The sequence below is a fragment of the Barbus barbus genome (assembly GCF_936440315.1).
Source record: "Barbus barbus genome assembly, chromosome: 39".
Taxonomy (NCBI): domain Eukaryota; kingdom Metazoa; phylum Chordata; class Actinopteri; order Cypriniformes; family Cyprinidae; genus Barbus; species Barbus barbus.
Window position 1 is genome coordinate 1254821 of NC_136717.1, and position 22871 is coordinate 1277691.

Consider the following 22871-nt stretch of genomic DNA (forward strand, 5'->3'; position numbering starts at 1 on the left):
GCATTAACTGCAAAAGAGACCCAGGCGCGGTCTGAGCAGAGCTGAACACGAAAACTAAATATACTTGGGGTTTCAGGAGTGCGCATAAATGGTCACAAATGTCTGTCTTGGCAAGTATTTACATAAAGACAGTCACTTAAGTCTTAAGTGAACATAAAAAATTGGGAAAGAAATCGAATGCATGTCAGAGTATTAGATCCATGCATTCCGTCTGAAAGCCTAATGCTGCGGTCTTCATGTTAATCAAACAACAGAAGACTGCTCTTGACTGAATCACTTTTGAACTTTAATAGGAATTAATACATATTTGATTCATACAGTGACCATTCATGCAATAATTCATGCCGTGAACATTTTGATTGTTTAATGCAACAATATTTTAAATTGTTCAAATAGGTTTAGATATTCTGGATAGTATGAAAATCCAGTATGATAGTATGATATTCAGATTGTGATTTTGTGTGATAAAATCATGACATTTTGTGAAGATTGCCCACACCTAATCCAGCTTATGTAAAACTCAAGATTTGCTTTGTTTCTGTAAGCCTTCTCTCTGGTCTCCCTGCATGATTCCCAGATGTTTCTTGTCTGTAAAATTCATTCCTCGCTGACGACATTTAAAACAGTTCCCTCTTGAGTCAATCTTCACAAGATTCTCTTCTTGCTTGAAATGTTTTCTGCACTGTTGGCAGGTGTGTGAACTCTGTTTTCTCCAGACGCTAAGGTTTCCGTGTTGATCACTACTCTTTTCACAACGAGAGCTTGTGAACGGATTCTCTCCAGTGTGAACTCATGTGCCTGTTACAAACTCCTTTTTGAGCGAAACGCTTTCCACACTGAGCGCATGTGTAAGGCTTTTCTCCAGTGTGAACTCTCATGTGGACTGTCAGGTTTCCATTTTGTTCAAAGCTCTTTCCACACTGAGGACATGTGTAAGGTTTCTCTCCGGTGTGAAGTCTCATGTGGGTTGTAAGTTTTCCAGGTTGAGTGAAACGCTCTCCACACTGTTGGCATGTGAACGGTTTTTCTCCAGTGTGAATTCTCATGTGCCTGTTAAGGCATACTTTTTGAATGAAACTCGATCCACACTGTTCGCAGGTGAAAGGTCTCTCTCCAGTGTGAACTCTCTGGTGGTAAGTAAGGTTTTGCTGTATACTGAATCTCTTTCCACACTGAAGGCATGTGTAGGGCTTCTCTCCAGTGTGAAGCATCATGTGCCTTTTAAGGCTTCCTTTAAATCTGAAACACTTTCCACACTCAAAGCAAGTGAAATGACTTGTATTTCCTGTCTTTTGAGCCTCTTCTGGTGTGGAAGTCTTTTCAGACTGTGAGCAACAAAGAGATTGTTCTCCAGTTATGAAATCATGAAGATTCTCGAACTGATCTTTCTCTTCAGTTTCATTCAGCTCTTCCTTGTCCTCTTTCAGTGCTATTGGGTCTAGGATGAAAAAACAAATAAAAGTTAACCCCAGTATAATGCACAAAACATACATATGTAATGTATCAAAACCAAAAATATGTATGCTAGATCCTAAAACAGGGGTGTCCAAACCTGCTCCTGGAGAGCTAGCTCCAACCCTGATCAAACACAACTGAACCAACTAATTAGGATCTGAAGGAGCACTTGATAATTACAGACAGGTGAGTTTGATCAGGGTTGGAACTAAAGGGTTGCTAGAAGTTGCCTAAAGACGTTGATTGGCTGGTTCAGGTGTGTTTAATTGGGGTTGGAGCTAAACGTTGCAGGATAGTTGTCCTCCAGGAGCAGGATTGGACACGTCTGTCCACTTCACTACTGCAATCAGTAACATGTAATCTGAGAAGATCTTCATAATAATGCTAATTCTTAACCTTCTTCAGGACACATCCCAAAGACCTTTAAACTGGCTGTTAAACCATTTCTTTAAATGCAGTTTGACCCAAAGACCTAGTTATAGAATGATCTAAATATACCATTTAACATGTCTACTTAGAGATTAAAAAGTAACAAATTTACAGAGAAAAATAAAAAGGGGACATTGTTGTTTATTGATAGCAAGCCACTTTTATGCACTTTCATGATGCATCTAATCAGCGCAGCACAAGATGAGATGCCTTGTCTTCTGTCAGCCTGTGATCAGCTTTAGAGTTAGATTTACACTGATTTTTCAGTGCTGGGGGGTATTACACATGGGCCTGGTTTCACAGACAGGGTTTAGGTTAAGACAGGATTGGGCAATAGGTAAATTAGGACATTTAAGTACTTTTTATAAACATGCCTTTGAAAAAACAATACTCATGTGTATCTTGAGACAAAACAAAGGCACTGATATATTTCAAGATCAGTCAGTGCAAGTTTCTTTAAATTGAAACGGCTCATATTTACATATTAGTCTGGGATTATGCCTAAACCTTGTTTGTGAAACCGGGGGATGATGTTTATTTGCTTTCAGCATCTGATCATTACTACATTCAGGGCAACACAATGTAACTTCATTTTTTTAACCCTGCCCTAGAGGTCTGTGTTTTAGTCCCGCCGCCGCGAGGTTATATTCCACACCCAGCCATTTCAGAAGCAGATATATGGTTCGATGAACTCGTGTGTGTGTGTGTGTGTGTGTGTGAGGCTACTTCTGTATTAGTATACGTCTGGTCATAAGCGAACCGCTCCATGTCAAATAAAAACTGCTTAATTATGACACTCTTCAAAAATATCATTCATTTCTGTAGAGCTGGACATTTGAATAATGATCAAATGAGTGAGTTCAGCTTTGAGAATGAAAACCAACCTTCCTCAGTATCTTCCTGTTTCACAATCAATGTTTCTTCAATCTTCATATCTTCTCTCTCCTCTTTAATAAACTCCATCTCTGTTTGTTCTTCAGTATCTTCATGTTTGACTCTGAATGTTTCTTCAATCTTCATATCTTCTCTCTCCTCTTTAATAAACTCCATCTTTATAACAGTGTCTCTGGATCTCTGTCTCTTCAGCAGGAGTTTTTCTGTGTTTGGACACTTTATCCTGTTTAAGATCAGAATAATTAACAGAAAGAAATATAAAGCCAAACTAAATCTCTCTGGGTGCGCACTAGTTCAGTAGTCAGCACACTAGTTCAGTAGTCAGCACACTAGTTTAGTAGTCAGCGCACTAGTTCAGTAGTCAGCACACTAGTTCAGTAGTCAGCACACTAGTTCAGTAGTCAGCGCACTAGTTCAGTAGTCAGCACACTAGTTCAGTAGTCAGCGCACTAGTTCAGTAGTCAGCGCACTAGTTCAGTAGTCAGCGCACTAGTTCAGTAGTCAGCGCACTAGTTCAGTAGTCAGTGCACTAGTTCAGTAGTCAGCGCACTAGTTCAGTAGTCAGCACGCTAGTGAGGGAGTCAGCGCACTAGTTCAGTAGTCAGCGCACTAGTTCAGTAGTCAGCGCACTAGTTCAGTAGTCAGCGCACTAGTTCAGTAGTCAGCGCACTAGTTCAGTAGTCAGCACGCTAGTGAGGGAGTCAGCGCACTAGTGAGGGAGTCAGCGCACTACTGAGGGAGTCAGAGAGAGAGTTAATGTAGAGTATACAATCAACTTATTCACTAACATGATAGCCTATAGACAGCAAAATGAGACGCAGCTTTTCTCTTACTCATGCATGAATGCGCTTTACTTATAACATTGTAACACTTGATCGTTATCTTGTCTATTCACCGTTTTAAAGGCTTAAAAACAAACCTTTCTTCATCCAAATCACAACAGAAGCAGGAGTCGGCGCGGCCTTATGACGTCATGGCGCCCCGCCAAAGTAAAAGTCCCGTTCTGTCTATAATCACAAAAGTGCATAGAAATTTGCATAATATCACTATCAAAGTCCCTTTAAAGTCTTTCATATATATAGATAGATATATATATATATATAGATAGATAGATACAGAGACAGAGAGATAATTGATTTCTGTAATATTTGTGTGCTACAAGTAATGATGAAACATGAAAAAAAAAAAAATCAATGTCATAAGTTTAAAAAATTTGTTTTTGAAAATTTGAAAAAAACAAATATATGTATATTGTTGTGTAAAACAAAATACTAATAAAAAAAATCTTTACAGTTGTTCTGTGCACATTTCAAGCCAACCCAAGATAAGCTTAAATAAGTTTCAGGTGACGAATAAAGTCATAAACTCACCACTTTGCAAACAAAGCAGAATATTTCAGTCTCAGACAGTTGAAGTGATTCAGATGTTTGCCTCATTGGTCCCTTTATTTATCTATTTTTGAACTGTGACCGGTGCTGGCAAGATGAGTCGGAATGCGCACATTTTATTTTTATTTTCACATTCTCCATTAAAATCCCTTCAAAATGAGACATGACTTGGAATCGGATAAAAATGACTGAGCTACAGCCGTTTGAAGGCAATAGAGAAGCAGCAGATCTGATTTTGAGAAAAGATTCCAAAGCAGAATCACCAAGCAACGCTGCATATTTGCCTGCAATTCTTTTCTTAATAATAATTACTATATTATTCAATATATCACAATATAGCTATTTTTATTTTATCTTTGTTATTAAAAACAAGCACAAAGATGTAAATAAACAGTATTTAATCAAGAGCAGCGAGTGATTCCATCTTTTCTTTTAATGTAACATTGAGACAGATCTATATTAAGATCTACTGTAATGCATGGATCAGTCATAACAGATTATGATGTGAATCTCGCCAATACATATTTCTCAATAATGCTCATAAGGGAGATCGGGTGCTTGCAGAAAGGCACGTCTTATGCACTTATGCTTTGCAAATGTCATATTTCACTGGTTTGGACTCATGTCATGGAGAATTCGATATGAAAACGTACAAATAAAGATCATTTTAGATGTTTAAATACTATTTGGAGCATTGGGATCGCTAGAAGAGGGCTTAATGAACTCATTTTTGTGAAAACCTCAAATTCGACCAAAACTGACATTTGTCACAATTAAATTTCTTTTATTGTTAAAAAAATACAGTTTTAAGTACTTTATTTATTAAAGTACCTTTATTTTCCACAAACTGTCCTCTCACATGACAGTTCACTTCATATGTGCTATTTGATCTCGAATAGAAATAATACAAAATGCTAAAAATAAGAAATAGTAAATTACCTTGTCGAGGTTGTCCTTGTCGACTCCTACTTTGGCCCAGTTGTAGTCGAGAAGTCGAGCTGTAGTCATGTTTTTCTGTATAATTATGCATTTTCCAAACATAGCTTGTTTCAACATCATGTATTTAATTTTCCTATGTTTGGTTTGCTGCAGTGGCAAGGCTACCCACCCAATGAGACGTTGATCATTTTCCAAATGGCTGTAATTTATTAAAACGATAATAATAATAAACGTCTTATTTTTCTATAACTCTATAAATTTTAAAAAATGTTAGATGTGAGTTTTCAACTACAGGGAGTTTCTTAATATTTCCTCTTCCTATAGGCGCATAAGATTCGCTTGTCAAAATAATGGGACATCATACAATGTGAGTGTTTGTGGAGTTGAATTTCTTTTTAGTTGAATGTGTTTTTGCGGAATAAGAGAGACTGTGTTTCATTGCTTTGTGGAATATAGACCGAGATCCGTTTTTGATTTAATGAATGAATTGTTCTTAAAATCAAATGAAAAATTCACTTCTAAGGCAGTTGATTAATTTTATTGTTGAACGAGCTAGACTTTCAATTTAGGCTAAACGTACCTATTAAGCTCACCAAAATCTAGATATCGGCAAGAAGTTATCTTAAAACCAATTATTAATCTCTCACACAATTATATTTCATTTCATTTTAAATGACAAAAGCATTTTAATTAAGATATACATCATTAAATGCCAAAGCTTTAAGCACACCCGTTCCCAATAAGATCACATCATGTTTTATTAAACAAAAAATACTGAACAGCATTTTTAAAGAACGGAAAAATATTTTTTGAAGGAACAAAGTCAATCACAAAGAAACAGAAAACTGAAATCAAGCAACAAGGCACTCAAGTCAATCAGTTATATTCATAATGAAGTGTGATTTAAACACTAGACTAGTCCACGTTCAGCTAAATAACACATTCAAAAATCAGATAAAACAATCAATTTCATTCATGAGGATGAACACAGAAACTAGCCTCGTTATGAACCCTTTTTTTTAATTAATCTAAATTTATCTATAGTCTCTTAAGTTTGGAATCAATGCATGATGTTTGCCAAATATGCATCAAAAACAGCCAGTAGGTGGCTGTAAAGTAAATGTTTAAAAATGATTGATTCATTCAAACGGCTGATTTATTCAGTAAAATCAAATCAAAGAGACAGGAAGAGTGCCCTCTGGTGGAGCTCATGGCCACTCCAGCTACATTGTTTTGAGCATTTTAAATTGTTTCTTGCTGAAGTTTATTTAAATGTTCACACGTTATTCTAGTTTTTCTTCAAATGTGACATATGTGAATGCATTTTCTTGGACTCAAATATATAGAGGGTAAAAACATATTTTTAACGTTGTTGGCAGAGGATATTTACACTAACTTTGCCCAGCGACGTGTGATTGGACTAGTTAACTCTACAAAAATCACCTCCTGTAGTGAAGATGGATAAGCATCTGCTTTTTGGCATCACGACTGACCAGAGTTCAAACCCGCCTTTTGCCAAACTTTTTTCAAATTTCATATCACATCGGCAAGGTATTATTTTCAATAAAAATGAAGCATATAATTGAAAAGTTGAAAATAAAGTATAGGGTAGGTGTAGGGAAGGCTTTATTGTCTTAATAAGGTGGCATCAATTTAATAATTTGAATAAAGTTAATTTACATTCAATTTGTTATTATTGCGTACTGTTTTATAAAGTACTACAACACTGAGGTGCAAATAATTGCCACTATTTGCAATAAGTAGTATAAATAACAGAAAATCTTGCTATTTTAACAGTGTAAATAGAATCTATAATTATTTGCACTTAGAGTAAACAGCATCCAATTAAAGGACTAACCAGAGCATCAAGTATGGTGGATACGTCATCACTGGAACGGCTTCCACAGACGACCGTCAGCAGAAGTGAGAGAAAAGTGCTTTTTTCACTTGAAATATGGATATTTTTCTTACAAAAACACTACAGGAGGCCTTTATTCACGCCCCGGAGCAGTTTTCCGTGTCTTTTTCCCGTGTCACTTGAAATCTGTCCATTTTGAGACACGAGGAAAAAATAAACAATCAGTAGTGGGACTATTCTGTAATAAATCGCATACCATTCATTTTCTGAACTTTCTATTGTTCATTACTGGAAACGAAATGACTGGGTAATATGTCCCGATCTCAATAACGTTTACACACACTTTCTGTGAACTGGATCTAGCTCAGGACGCGCGCCGTCTGTGGACATTTGGCCAGGACTGGTTCCAGAATTAAATCACTGAGGCATTTTTGTCCCGTCCATTGCTTATCACTGATATTTCGAGAAAGAATCCAGCATCATGGGGCAGTCGTGACCTAATGGATAGAGAGTCAGACTTGGTCGTGGGTTCGAGTCTCAGGTCCGGCAGGGATTGTAGGTGGGGGGGGGGAGTGAATAACCAACCTATTGTTGGCAGTAAATAATATATAATTTCATTAATTCATTGCATTAATGATTTTTTTTAAAAATGTATTCACATTGGTTGAATCTGTTTATCTGTCATATAACAATACAAAAAAGGTTTTTTCATTCATTTTGGCTTGTTTTACTAAAATATATAATTTTCAGTAAGAAAAAAGTAAAAATAATATAATTAATGCAATATAATTAACTATTGGTCAGCATTTATCATTATTACATAAGTGTTGGGGTGAGCTAACAATGCAATTAATCCTGAGTTAATTACAATTTTTAATTATTGATACTTACATTTTTCGAGTGTAAAATCAACAGTCTTCTCCAAAGGCGAGATCTTCGAGCAGCTGCCCGACGTCTCCTTTGTGAAGACGTTATTGCTACTGATGAAATCAGGTGTTAGTGCACCTGTCAGTCATACCTTTTAAATTGTTGCGCTTGGTATAACGTCGCAGGTCACATGATAATGTCAACAAAGATTCATCACCCAAGCTGTACAGTAGGTGGCGGTAATACTCCTAAGGAGTGAACGGCCATTGAAGAAGAAGAAGAAGATAACGTCAACGTGGCGGATGAAGTTGTTCATACTTAATGAGATTTGACTGAGTACGTGCTCTTTTAAGCGCTCGTTAAGTACATACTTATTGAAATTAAGTACTTACTCATTGAGTATGCGCAGGGTTTAAATTGGGCCGGGCCGTCCGGGGCATAATAGACTCCAGGGCTCCACATTAACGCTTCATCAATGCCAGACAAGTAACATGATTAAAACATCACTAACCAAAAATAACTATGTAAACACCAAAACGCAAGTATTATTCTGATTTGACTACAATTAGAGTAAGTGGCGAATAGTGGATATAGCTACGGTATATAAGGCATCTATTGACAGTATTGCGCTGCTGGAGAAATCAAAACACGCAACACTAAGAAACTCAGCATACTACGGTAAAAATTCAAAAAGGAAAGTTTTTATATTTAAAATACAGTTAGTTAGGCAACATCACTCAACGTTTTCACCATTACGACTCGCTAATAGTTCTATAACCAGTTCAATGAGCAAATACAATACTATTAGGTCCCTAACATTTTTGGCGGAACCTGATGATTCAGTGTTTTGAACGAATCGCCCAATTTAACCCCTGAGTATGCGTTTCGAACGCACCCATAGTTTAAAAAATTACGGTTCAGTTGCAGAGTGCAAAAATAACAAGCAAAAAAGAAATTGACATGCCCTGCACATGACACACTGACAACAAATGTATATATTAGGCCTATATTTATCATGGCCACAAATTCAGAATTTGTTCCCTCGTTTTATTAATTTGTTCCCTTGCTTTAATTAAAAGGTGCTGCACTATGTGAAGAGTGTGCTCAACAAACATAACAGCTGACAGTAGAAGAAAGTGATTTTTTCTGAGCTAAAACAGACTTTTTTCTTCAAATAAAGTTAATGATAATGATACTGACATGTAGCTCGACAACGACTCATCTGACCACAGATACTGAATAAAGACAGAGGCTGAATGGGAAATCACCCCCTGTACTCTCATTCCCTACATTAGTGCACTCATACGGTTCACTTGAAGGAGTGAATGAAAACGAGTCAGACACTGAGTGCACCGGAAGGACTGCCGCTTTTGTTTGTTGATAAAAAATAAAAATGCTGACAGCGCTATAGCACTTGTCTTGGGTGGTAAAGTGTAATGTCACAATAATAATGCAAGTAACTCCTAAGCATCTAATGTAAAAAATAAAGACTTAATAGTTTTTTTTGTTTTGTTTTTTTACATATTAACTAGTTGTACATGCATAAACTCTAAGGGGGAAACATGACCACCTTCTTTTTGAATCAGTTTAAGGCTGTACATTTAAAAATAAAAGGTCATCCATGTTTTTAGGTCAAAATGATGAAGCATGAGACACATTATGGAGATATTTTCACAATTTCTTAGGTCAGACCACCTAAGAAATGAGTGAGACTCATGCTCATCACATCCCAGTTCTATCTGTTTTCTATGATGGAGTTAGAGATCTGAGACCAGACTACAGGCTTTCAAGGCAGACGCTGACAAATCTCTTCTCATTCCTACGTGACCATTATAATCATGGCTGGGGCCTTGAGCCTGAAGTGTGGGTTTTTGTGTTCTGGTCGGCCAGCGCAACTTCCTATCGGGTCGTATGCGGAGTCTTTGACATACCCCAGTCAACTGTACATGGCAGATAAGATTGTGAGCCAAAGAGCCCAAGTCATTGTCAAAATTGCTGTAGGTAGTACTGATGTGAGAATCAAGCCACCTAGTACAGATGCTCAACCACTGTTTTACTCAATTCAGCTCCAAGCAGCTTGTAATAAATGTAGAAATAAATACATGTGGAAATAAATATGTGCTGACAAAAATACGTTAATATTAAATACATTTGGAAATAAATAATTGTGTAAGTAAATGCTGACAGAAATACAAGAGTAAATAAATAAATGTGGAAATGAATGAACACAGAAGTAAATGAATGTATAAATTAATGCATGTCAAAAAATATATATTGCATATTTGTTTGTTTATATCAAACATGCCTGTTTTGCCTTTTAGACAGAATCTACAGTCTTTCGTTGGTAGTTATTTTTAGCACTCAGACAGTATATTTAAATATGTATTTCACATATATCTGACACATGTTGTATTATTCGTATGTGTTTTGTTTATGTAAATATCTATGCAGTCTCTGGATTGTAGAGGCAGCAGCGCGTGAACAGGACTTTTATTTTGATCTGGCGGCATGAGGTCATCAGTCTGCGTCTGAGCTTCAGCTGAACAAAGGTTTGTGCTCTTCATCATTTAAACTGTTTGCATTCATACAAACAGTCTATTTGAAATGGTTTACAAATGTAAATGGTGTAACATTGCAATACTTTATCTAACATTAATTAAACACGAATTCAGTCACGATGACCTTTTTGAAACTCCGAGTCAATTGAATCAATTAGTTCGCAAAATGATTCAATGATTCGATTCACTGCTGCTCAAAACAACAACAACAACAAACATGAGTAATGACAACTTTTACAAACAATAGCATTTTATGAAAGTTTAATCTATTCTAAATGTAATATACCTCAATATATATAATAATACACCTAATATTAAAGTATTTGTGTAAACTTTGTTCTTTTATTAAGTTGTTTAATATAATTATTTATTGTTAAAGTTTAAAAGAGTGTTTTAGCTAGGTGATCTTTATCTAGTGATTCAATGCCATTAACTCTCACTCTGATCCCTTATTAGTGCACTGACTACTGAACTGATTGAGACGCACCCAGAGAGATTTAGGTGTTAATATTTCTGATCTTAAACAGGAGAAAGTGTCCAAACACAGAAAAACTCCTGCTGAAGAGACTCAGATCCAGTGACACTGTTATAAAGATGGAGTTTATTAAAGAGGAGAGAGAAGACACATTCAGAGTCAAACATGACGAAACTGAGGAACAAACAGGTTGGTTTCATTCTGAAAGGTGAACTGATTTTGTCCTGTACCTTTTCTCAATTCAAGTACTCTTAAAAAGCCATTTCCTGCTCCTATTTTAATGCTCTGATTTAAACACTGCATTCAGAGAGTCATGTACTTCATTCTTCAGTGTAAATGCCCACGGCTAGGATTGAGGAACCATGTGAAATTAGTAACTACATGTGGTAGTCTTGTGAAAATGTTTCTTACACCTCTACAGGTGTCAGGATTAACTAATAACGAATAGTGGTCTGAATGTGGTCTATGCTGGTCTGATTTCATGCTGATGCATGCAAAATAAACTCTGATGACCGCAGTTGCTTTCACCCGACTAGGGCTGCCCTTCATTAGTCAACGAGAAGTGGCTTAGTTCAACTAGAGTGTTATTAGTCACAAAAAATGTCTGTGTCCAGGATGGATAGATCAGTCTTTGAGGTAATTACACTACATCATTCATCAAACGTCAGATATGGTTTATCTGTATTAAAGGTACATTTCTCTCTGATGACGTGTCCACTGTACTGCGGAGATGGCGAGGCAGCATTCTCAACCTTATCTTTGCAGCCGACACTGACTCAGAATATATTTTCCGATAACACAAAATAGCCAATAATATTAAAGGTCCACCAAGGATACGGTAGTCAACATTTGAAGTGGATCAAAAAGGTTTATCAAAGTTGTCCTAAAACATGAATGTATTTTAGTTGTAGGTTTTGACTTTGAAAGATTTTGATCCACTTCAGATGTTGATTAGTGTATATTAACGTAAATAAATAATTATAAACATGCAGTTAGTTGACATTGCTTAAGTTAATGACTTAGTCTGTCTCTGTTATATTTTTTAACAAATTGAGCTCTACAAGATTTTCTGAATTCTTACAACTCTTTTGCTTTAGACCATCTACAAATGTTAAATCTTAAAGTAAAATGTTAAGGTTTCTACTGCATCTTTCTGAAAAAAAATGCAGTGATTGAGAGTTATAGTTATTTTCAAAGCATAGTCATTATAAAATAACTTCGTCATTGTTTATTTAATAATAACAAATAAGTTCTTGTTAAAAAGTAACTAAAATTAAAAAATAATTTGCTTATAATTTCTTGGTGTTGTTTCCAAACAAAAGGAAATATATCGGCATCGGCTATCAGCAGAGTTGAAAAATATCGGATCTTGGCAAAAATCCAATATCGTTCATCCCTACCTCAATGTATTGAACTGATCATCACTCTTTTGTGTTACACAAAATCTACTAAATTTATACAACTTTCTTACAAAGAAAAATGAACAAACGGAACATATATATATATATATATATATATATATATATATATATATATATATATATATATATATATATATATATAATCATAATCTATGACAAAATCTATAATACTATTATGAACTAGGTTAGAGAATACCCTCTCCCAGGGTGACCCAAAGTTACTCTAGAAAAATCATGAGTGCACAATAATGATATAAAATCGGCTTCAGAACACTTGGAATATAGTGCACGAAAACTTTGATGTTTTTGTGGCTTTCGTGGGGCTTAACAATAACACAGAATAGTATACGCAGAATATTGGAATGGGATCGGTCTCATCCACTCTAAAGGCTTTAAAGCACATGCACAATGTACTTTTGTGATTGCGAATAAGTGCAGTGTCTCGTAAGAGTATCTGCACCACTGAGTTAACATTAGATGTGAATATATGTGGCGTTGTACAGCATTGAGACGGAGGCACCAGAACTGCAGCTGATAGAATGTGTGCTGTAGCACGATACTACGATATTTCTTCAAAAGCAGACTGTCGAGACATTTTCATCGTCCACAATCAAAAATCATCGTATCCCACACCCTTACTTTACAGGTGGGCGTCCAGAAGTATAAGAGGACGCCTGCAGAACATATCACCAGCTTTTGTTGTTTTCAGTAGCCGTCTGTTTGTTCAGCGTGTTTTGAAGCATCATCCTGGTGATTCTAACACTTTAGGGCATATTCTGACTTTTGCATTATTGTCTTGGTCAGGAGCAAGTTCATTGTGATGAGTCACAATCTAAAGGCTCCCTCATGCTTGTTCCTATTCCTGAGCAATGCGGGACAAAGCGCTTGTGTCTTGCGGGACATTGCCGCAGCACAGTTTATCTCAACTTGCAGTGATTGCTTTGATCTGCGGGATCCACATACCCTCTATGATCGGGTTGCTTGATGCCACGATTAGTGTTAGTGTCTGAGTGTGCGGGAGGAGCTATATTCCGCTCGGCTGTGTCTCTCTAATATGCATATTATTATGTGGAGAGTCTCACTGAGCGTGCGAGCTTTCTCTCCCAGGGTGACCCAGATTGGTTTGGGGGTGTCCCCTGAAACAGCTGCTGTGCCACGCCTCACTCATGATATTGAATCTCTAGGTAGACTGGCTTTTCTGCTCCTTTGACATCATCAAGGCAGTGGTCTTTGAGCTCAGGAAGGCCTGGAAGCGTTCATTCTTAGTTTAGGTTACCTCTTAAAAAGTTCACTCTGAGGGGCCTGGCCCATCATGAGCTGAGGATCATAGACGGGGCTAATGTGCCAGTACTCCTTCTCATCCCCCTGCAGGAGTTGAATGCAGATGATGATACCTCGCTCCCCCTCCAGAGTGTTTCTCATTGCTGGCCAGTAAGGTTGGGTGGCCGCGCCTGATTTCAGGGTATTTCAAAGGAGGCAGTCCTCTTGAATCCTGCATAAGTATGGGTTTTCCCCGCTTTTGATAGGGTTTTTCAAGTGGATAGCCCATTGCTTTGGAACATAGTTGTCTGAGGACAGCTGTATTCATAGCTAATTTTGGGGAATGTTCCTTACTGTGATAAGCTGGCCCGCCTCCCCAGGACTTAATTAAGCGGTCCCTCTGAATTCCGCATGTTAAATTTGGGCTGAGTAGACTGCTCATCCCATCTTGGGGATTTTAAGTGGACAGCACCTGCTCAGAGTGTAGCTATCGTTGGATAGTTATGCTCAAACTTACTTAGTTGCCCTCAGACCGCTATATTCCAGAGCAGTGTTCCAGCCTGGCTTCTATGAGTAGGTTGGGTTCCTCCCCAAGTCCTTGCCTTGAAAAATAGCTATCCAAGGATAGCTGTTTCAGCTCTTTACTGCCCCCTTGTCAGGGTTTAAGTACTACTCTTTTTTACTAGGATTTTTAAGTAGTGGTCCCCTGGAGCCTCTATCTAGCCTCTGTAGTCCTTGTATTCTCAGGCTAAAGCGTTGCTCACATAAAATAGCTATCTGAGGGTAGCTGTGTTCTAACTTGGTGTGGATATCCCTCTTTCATCTGAAACTGGGTTCCCCATTTCTGCCAATCTATGTGAGCAACCCGAGATGCTGCATCCTCTCGCCATGCCTTTGGCCTGCCTGTTCACGTCTCCTTCAGACAACTAAGTTGGTGACGTGTTCTGCAATAATCCTTTTATCCCTCCGGGTGCTCGCCTGTGATGTCACGGGCTACGTGGGCCAATTTGTTTGGAGTTGTTTCACATGTGCTTCAGACATCAGTCCTGCTGGCGGCAGTCCCCATAGGGTCTACTAGAGGGCGCAGCATCTCGTTCCCTCTCGGGGAACCATGGTTACATGCGTAACCCAAGACGTTTTCTAACCACACACACAAAGTACCCAAACAGCAAGCCAGCTGTCACGTGAGTATTAAACTAAGTTCTTTTACACATCAACTGTCAGATACAGGTAATGTTAAAAGCACAGAACAAATGCAAACAACTGGGGAAGAAATCACATGCTGACAACAAACCTCTAATGCACCTCAACTAGACCTTGGACAGTAATTATTTAAATTTGGGATATTGTGACATATACATTCCCGGAAGAAAATTCAGGACTACAATCTAGACATTTGAGGAAGCTCAGAAACAGTGCTTACTGAAATAGAGAATAACTTATTTTGGAGTGACTTTCTGCTTTGTAACTTTGCAGATCTTTTTCATACTCAAACAGCAACACCTGTTTCAGTTGCTTATTGGGTATCTAGTTGAATGTTGAGTTTTGTCGCTTTACATGTCAGAATATTTTGATGTCTGTTGCTTTGTACCATTAAATTGGGGTTAATTTTTGTCTATTTTCCCCTTAGACCTGATGGTGCTGAAAGAGGAGAGTCAAGAACTGAATGAAATGGGAGAGAAAGATCAATTTAAGAATCAACATGATTTCATAACTGGAGAAAAATCTTTTAGTTGTTCACAGACTGAAAAGACTTCCTCAAGAAAGAAGGCTCAAAAGATAGGAAGTAGTATTTATTTCACCTGCCAACACTGTGGAAAGAGTTTCAGTCAAAAAGAAGGCATAAAAAGACACATGAGAGTTCACACAGGAGATAAGCCTTATGTCTGCCAACAGTGTGGAAAATGTTTCAGTCAAAAAGTAACTCTTAAAGCACACATTAGAATTCACAATGGAGAGAGGCCTTACATATGCCCTCAGTGTGGAAGGAGTTTCACTCAACTTGGAAACTTTGGAGTCCACATGAGTGTTCACGCTGGAGAAAAGCCTTACAAATGCCAACAGTGTGGAAGAGGTTTTAACCGGAAAGGAAATCTTAACTCCCACATGACAGTTCACACTGGAGAGAGCCTTTTCACCTGCCAACAGTGTGGAACAAGTTTCACTCAAAAAGAAAGCTTTAACAGACACATGAGAATTCACAATGGAAAGCAGCCTTACACGTGTGATCAGTGTGGAAAGAGTTTTGATCAACACGAAAACCTTAAAGTCCATATGAGAACTCATAGAGGGAAACCCCACACATGCCCTCAGTGTGGAAAGAGTTTCCGTCAAAAACGACACTTTGAAGACCACATGAGAATTCACTCTGGAGAGCAACCCTATACATGCCCTCAGTGCGGAAAGAGTTTCAATTATAAACGACACTTTGAAGACCACATAAGAATTCACACTGGCGAGAAGCCTTTCACCTGCCAGCAATGTGGGAAATGTTTCAACCGAAAAGGAAGCCTTAACAGGCACATGAGAGTTCACACTGGAGAGAAGCCGTTTATATGTGGTCACTGTGGAAAGAGTTTCAGGTATAAAACAGGCCTTAAGTCCCACATGAGTTTTCACATATGAGAGAACTGTATTTTATGTCACCAGTTTGGAATTGTGGAGTTTCTGTGGAGAGACAGAAACAAGACAATCTTGAGGTTCACAGAACCACGCCCGAGACTCGAACCCGCTAGATTCATACAAGAAATGAGTCGATATCACTTATAGAAAAAGCTAATCTAAACATTACAAAGAGATTGAAAAAGCATATGATACAGCATGAAGAGATGGATTGTTCATAAAAGCTACTAGAATGGGAATAACACGTAAAATGTATAATTGTTCGTTACAATTTGTTTTCCAAGTACATTTGTAGTATGGGTGGGTTCAAGTAAGTCATCTGCATTTAATGCAGATAAAGGTATACCACAGGGAAGTGTAACCAGTCCTTTACTTTTTAATGTTATGTTTAATGATATATTTGAAAATGTAGGACCTTATATGCAATGATAGTGCCATATGGAAGAGGGGTCAAACTTTTTTGCAGTCATTTTTTGCATCCAGGTGGCCTTTAAAAAGGTGAAACTGGACTATAGACTGGATTTTTAAAATGTCAACAAGTGAATAGTTGAATATTATACACCTATAAAAGGAAAATCCCAGAACATCACGAATAAACATTATATGGTAAAGTCTTGGAAACATTTGTGGAAATGAGTGGAAACATTTAAATATTTAGGAGTCTGGTTTAATAGTAGATATATACGGGGAACAAAATTGAAGAACAATATAGAAAATCCTTAAATGTGATGAGGGCAATAGCTGTAATGCATTGAAGCAGCGCAGCATCTTCTTCTGACTAGATCACAAACTAAATTTGTTCATTACCGCCATCTGTGGTGATATAACGCACCTCGCGGCTTTACAGTCTTTCCACCGACAAGAGATCGTATGATGATTATGACTTCATAATTCTTTATTAACAATTATTCAGTTATTTGTAGCCTAATGTAAAGAAGGAGGAGAAAAAAATTGAAAGTAGTTTCAATGTAGCTAGCTACTCTTTCGTAGTAACGGTAGGGTAGCTTGAACGTAGCTTAACTACTTAGTTCCGGGAGGCAATTATGGAAGGAGTGAATGAAAACGAGTGAGTGAATTCAGACACTGAGTGCACCGGAAGGACTGCCGCTTTTGCATAGTTTACTTGCTGTTTAATAATCATTTGAAACGGGCAGCTCCAGTAGTAAGATTAAACTAAGTGCACTAAGTCTTACTACTGGAGCTGCCCGTTTCAAATGATTATTAAACAGCAAGTAAACTATGCAAAAGCGGCAGTCCTTCCGGTGCACTTAGTGTTAAGGATTAAACTTGAACTCTGTCACGGAAATGATGTATAAACCCTAATAGTCAATTTACAATTCATTTGTACCTGTGTTGTATTACGCCGTGGACGTGCGCTTCTAAAATGAATGAATGGATGATTCAGCTGCGGGCGCCATCTTCTGGCGAGACGCGAGAATTCACTCGGCGCGCGACTCTCACAGTGCATTCTGGGGATTCTCTAGCTGTTGAGTGTACATCGGTTGTACACTCGTTTTTGCGGTGCATTGTGGGATTGAATGAGTGCACTCGAGATCATCCACTATGGTTTCGAAACACCACTTAAAATGGCTGTCCCCTAGGGGGCATTTCGGATACAGCCCTAGTGTTGGTGGCTTCAGTTCTGTTCCTGTTTCATTGTACCTGCTCTTTTTTAGGGTTATTGATGAATACTGCACATGGATCTTACTCTCCCTCATGTCTGAAGCTCATCTACATTACATGAAATAAGTGACACACAGCCCAGACAGAAGTGCAGCCAAAAAAATCCCAAGTATGTCCATCCTGACCTTAGAAATAAGATTAAAGCATTTTATGTCAGCATATGGCAAAATGATTTTCTGTTTTACTCCTCATTTCGATAGGATAAACAGATTATTAGTCCTAATGTTATAGCAGAACTCCATCAGTTTTACATGATTTATAATAGAAATGTCCCTTTGCTGATTGTTTCACTTACAGTAAGGACTGAAGCATGATCCTTACCTGTGTCTTCTTGAGTTTATGTGTAACCTCAGATTAAACTGACTTGAATGAGTGGAGTGTTCTCTTTCTGTATATGTGTGTTTTTTCCTGTGCTCTTGTATGCACATGTACACCCACTTCTGTTTCACCTTAAGATTTAAGAAATCATTTTTTTTTCTTGTATAAATGCAAGTTGCAAGAAAATAGCTGAAGTCACTTCTGCATCCTGTCCTGCACAAGCAGCATCTTTTATTTCCACAAACAGTAGTGACATATCCAAATATAAAAGCAGTGCTAATTGTTCGTAGAACCCTATATATGATTATTCTCGAAGGACATTTCATTCTCCTCTGCTATACTGGAGAAATTCTGACTTTTTCACTCTGTTGATGTAAGCAGTTTGAGTATAAATGAAAGTAAATAAAATGCATTTTCTTAGTTACCAGTAAGTGGTCTGCAAACACTTGCAAATCCTTAGATTATCCCTGAAAAAAAGGTCAATATTCCACGTTATTATTTAGACGTCACTATACCAACAAACCAGAGAAACTATTCCATTTATTAATCCAGTCCACACCCTAAAGTAAAAGCCAAACACAGGCCAGAAAGATTGATAAAACAAAGTATAAAGTTGTGAAATGCTGCAAGTTTTTCCCCTTTTGCATCACACTTGTAACAGATGAAGTAGTGAAACAGCAGAAAAACGGGTGTGCCTCACTACCTTGAAAAATATTTCATAACAGTTGATTAAAGTTGCACAAAATGCACTGTGTGGTTAGTTCAACAAAGGTTTATTGTCGCTGGGGTGGAGAACGGCACCTAAAGAAAGTTATTTGTACCATTACAGTTTGTAAGGATATTGTTTGGATCAGAAAAGATGCAAAGCATCAAACACATTGTTATGAAAAGTAGATACATGTACAAATCAAACTAAAAGAGTCATTATGTAAATCAAATTATAGGGTAATTATGCAAATCTGGATCCTACAAATAACAGATCTTAAACCATAGGTTTAGGTTTGTGTAATCCATACTTATCATTGATAGTAAGAAACTCCTTTAAACAGTGAAATCATAAAATGAATTATAATTGTATTATTAAAATAGTTTTCCTGTCAGAAACCTGCAAATGATGCTATAAAAAGAACTAAAATAGTTAAAGCATTATTAAATATCAGGAAGATGACGGAAGCAATGCTACTTCTCACAAATCCCTCTTTTCTTAAGTGAGCATGGGGCATCATTCCAGTTTTTCAGGACAGCATTTGAAGGTATCAGATCAACACAGTCCTCGTCTCCACCGGCATTATTTGGCTCCCTCCCAGACCAAAACCTGAAAAATGTACAGATTGGGTTCCTGAACAACTCTAAGCATTTACTAAGTCATGCAAGTATATAAAAATACGGGTTTAAAGGAACACTCAATTTTTATTGGAAATAGGGTAATTTTCCAACTCCCCAAGAGTTAAACAGTTGAGTTTTATCGCTTTCTAACCCATTCAGCCAATCTCTGGGTCTGGCGGTAGCACTTTTAGCGTAGCTTAACATAGATCATTGAATCTGATTAGACCGTTAGCATCTCGCTCAAAAAATGAGCAAAGAGTTTAGATATTTTTCCTATTTAAAACTCGACTCTTCTGTAGTTACATCGTGCACTAAGACTGACGGAAAATTAAAAGTTGCGATTTTCTAGACCAATACGGCTAGGAACTATACTCTCATTCTGGCGTAGCTTTAAATAGGAAAAATATTGAAACTCTTTGGTAATTTTTGAGCGCGATGCTAATGGTCTAATTGGATTCATTGATCTATGCTAAGCTAAGCTAAAAGTGCTACCGCCAGACCCGGAGATCGGCTGAATGAATTCGAAAGCGATAAAACTCTACTGTTTAACTCTTGGGGAGTTGGAAAATTTGCCTATTTTCAATAAAGATTGAGTGTTCCTTTAAAATGCATACGCTCAACAGTGGTTTTCTGTGAGTGTTTTAACACTTACCCTTGACTTAGTGATGAATTATCCACCCATTTCATTTTCCCCTCGTTTTCTATGTCAGACAAACCGATCCACACAATCTCCTTGACAAATGAAGAAATGAACTTCTGTGTATAAAACAAGACATGAGTGAGAATCTCAGTGTTTTTGACCTTCAATACATTTGTGTTCTTTATCTGGGATTATTTAACTGATATAGAACAAAGACAGTTGCTAATATTAATAATACATTTTCAACAGCAAGGACTAACAAAAGATACGTCCAATGCATATTTGTACAACATTTTACTAGCATTAATATAAATGTTAAAATGTGAGACATTGTAGTTAATTTTGGTTTCATTACTGATTGGTTGTTTGTATGAGGAAATCTATTTAAAGATGTGCACAGAATTGCTCCGAAACGCACCTGCTTGTCTTCACTTTTGATAATGACCAGATCGGCACCACGATCCCTGCAGTACTGCCTGCTGTCAGACCAGTTCATTGCTTCACTGGACCAGAACAACAACTCTGAAATACACAGCAACACACTTTTTAAAATGGATATGAAAAGAAAACCAGCTGCTTTCAATAAACAAAACAAAATACAATTGTAGTTTTATTTGTACTGTCCTGATAGCACACGTACATCTCCGAGACGTCTATTTGATGTCTGCATTTACATCTGCAAGACGTATTTTTTAGGGTGTTTGCTCATCAGCAATACGTCTATAGGACATTTCCTTTTAGATGTCAAATAGACGTCTATTATATGTCTTTAAGATGTTTATGATTTAGAATGCATGTAAAACGGACATCTGGAAGACGTCTGCCAGATGTGTGTAGACAGCAGATGCTTTCCAGATCAAGAGATCTTTAACAGACATCTTGCAGACGTACGTGTGCTATCTGAACTGCAAGTACATACAAATCATGTGCTACAAACCTTTTTCAAATATCTTTTTTAGTTCAGTCTTTAACTCTAGATTCTTCTGACTCAAAGAGTCAAAACTTCTCTGTAACTGGCTTTTTTCAGAAGTGAGATTGTTGACTGTCTTGTCCAGCTCCAGTTTCGTCTGATTCAAAGAGTCAAAACTTCCTTGCAACTGGCTTTTTTCAGAAGAGAGCTGATTGACTCTTTTCTCCAACTCCTGATTCTTCTGCGTGAAAGAGTCAAAATCTCTCTGTAACTGGCTTTTCTTTGAAGAGAGATCATTGACTCTTTTCTCAGACTCCTGATTCTTTTGACTCAAAGATTGAAAACTTCTCTGTAACTGGCCGTATTCAGAAGTAAGATTATTGACTCTTTTCTGTGCCTCCTGATTCTTCTGATTCAAAGAGTCAAAACTTCCTTGCAACTGGCTTTTTTCAGAAGAGAGATCATTGACTCTTTTCTCCAACTCCTGATTCTTCTGATTCAAAGATTGAAAACTTCTCTGTAACTGGCCGTATTCAGAAGTAAGATCATTGACTCTTTTCTGTGCCTCCTGATTCTTCTGATTCAAAGAGTCAAAACTTCTCTGTAACTGGCTTTTTTCAGAAGTGAGATTGTTGACTGTCTTGTCCAGCTCCAGTTTCGTCTGATTCAAAGAGTCAAAACTTCCTTGCAACTGGCTTTTTTCAGAAGAGAGATCATTGACTCTTTTCTCCAACTCCTGATTCTTCTGCTTGAAAGAGTCAAAATCTCTCTGTAACTGGCTTTTCTTTGAAGAGAGATCATTGACTCTTTTCTCAGACTCCTGATTCTTCTGATTCAAAGAGTCAAAACTTCTCTGTAACTGGCTTTTGTCAGAAGTGAGATTGTTGACTGTCTTGTCCAGCTCCAGTTTCGTCTGATTCAAAGAGTCTAGACTTTCCTGCAACTGGCTTTTTTCAGAAGAGAGATCATTGACTCTTTTCTCCAACTCCTGATTCTTCTGTTTGAAAGAGTCATATTTTCTCTGTAACTGGGTTATTTCAAAAATGGGATCGTTGACTCTTTTCTTCAACTCCTGATTCTTCTCACTCAGAGAGTTGAGGTTTTTCTGTAGCTGGTCTTTCTCAGGTTGACATCTTGAATTGGACTGTAACATGTGTGTAACTTTTATATCTTTATCTGCCATGAGCTTGATATGCAGTACTACAATGGCAGCCAAAAGGAAAATGCATATGAAGCCAAAGCATGCTGTACTCAAGACAACTCCTGCAAAACAGGAACAGCAAAATCAAAATTAGGAAGGTTCATTTTTAATTTAAAGTACATGAACTGTTAAAGTGTGTCCATAAATATGATAAATATATCTGAAAATATACATTGGTTAAAAACAAAAACTACTAAACTAAACTTCAATAAAACAGACATTTTAACTACCAAATCACACCAATAAAATAATCAAACTACAGTTAAAATAACTTCTGATTCACAATAAAAGATTGCTTACTGTGGTTTTGGGCTCTCTCTTGGGTTTTCTGGTCTTTATTAACAAAAACAGCTTTATCTCTGTCCAGTTCCCTCTCATTTGAGCTGCTATTGGTCTTTTGTTCAACATCTTGTTCTGGTTCCATGACTACTTCTGTGTCTCTACCGTTGAGATTTATTTGTGTTCAAATGAACAGCAGTTTGATGTGTTCAAATACACATTTCCCTGATGCTATTCTACAAACTGGCAAAATGGGAGGATATCACACAACATCATGTTACTCTGAATTATCATCAAGTGCATCTGAGTTCAAAAGGAAATTTGCTGAAACATGTATGTCACAACATT

General features: G+C 37.4%; 2 protein-coding genes across 3 annotated transcripts in view; both read right to left on the reverse strand.

Annotated features, from left to right (window-relative positions):
- Positions 1 to 260: 260 nt before the first annotated feature.
- Positions 261 to 22871, reverse strand: part of LOC306858939 (uncharacterized protein) — a 429579-nt gene continuing 406968 nt past the window's right edge. The window contains exons 1-3 of one of the 2 annotated variants that reach the window (XM_079399752.1): positions 3698 to 3769; positions 2769 to 3001; positions 261 to 1438 (exon numbers count right to left, since the gene is read on the reverse strand). In XM_079399752.1, coding sequence (XP_079255878.1) covers positions 750 to 1438; positions 2769 to 2934 — 855 coding nt within the window. In that variant the 5' untranslated portion in view covers positions 2935 to 3001; positions 3698 to 3769 and the 3' untranslated portion in view covers positions 261 to 749. Of the gene's footprint in view, positions 1439 to 2768; positions 3002 to 3697; positions 3770 to 22871 lie in introns of those variants that run through there. The other variant, XM_079399753.1, reaches the window with a different exon arrangement.
- Positions 18371 to 22828, reverse strand: LOC306858403 (uncharacterized protein). Its single transcript, XM_079398933.1, has 5 exons — positions 22545 to 22828; positions 21071 to 22306; positions 20552 to 20655; positions 20146 to 20249; positions 18371 to 19482 (listed from the first exon to the last, which is right to left on the reverse strand). Exons 1-5 carry the CDS (start codon positions 22666 to 22668, stop codon positions 19347 to 19349), a joined length of 1704 nt encoding a protein of 567 aa, XP_079255059.1. The 5' UTR covers positions 22669 to 22828; the 3' UTR covers positions 18371 to 19346.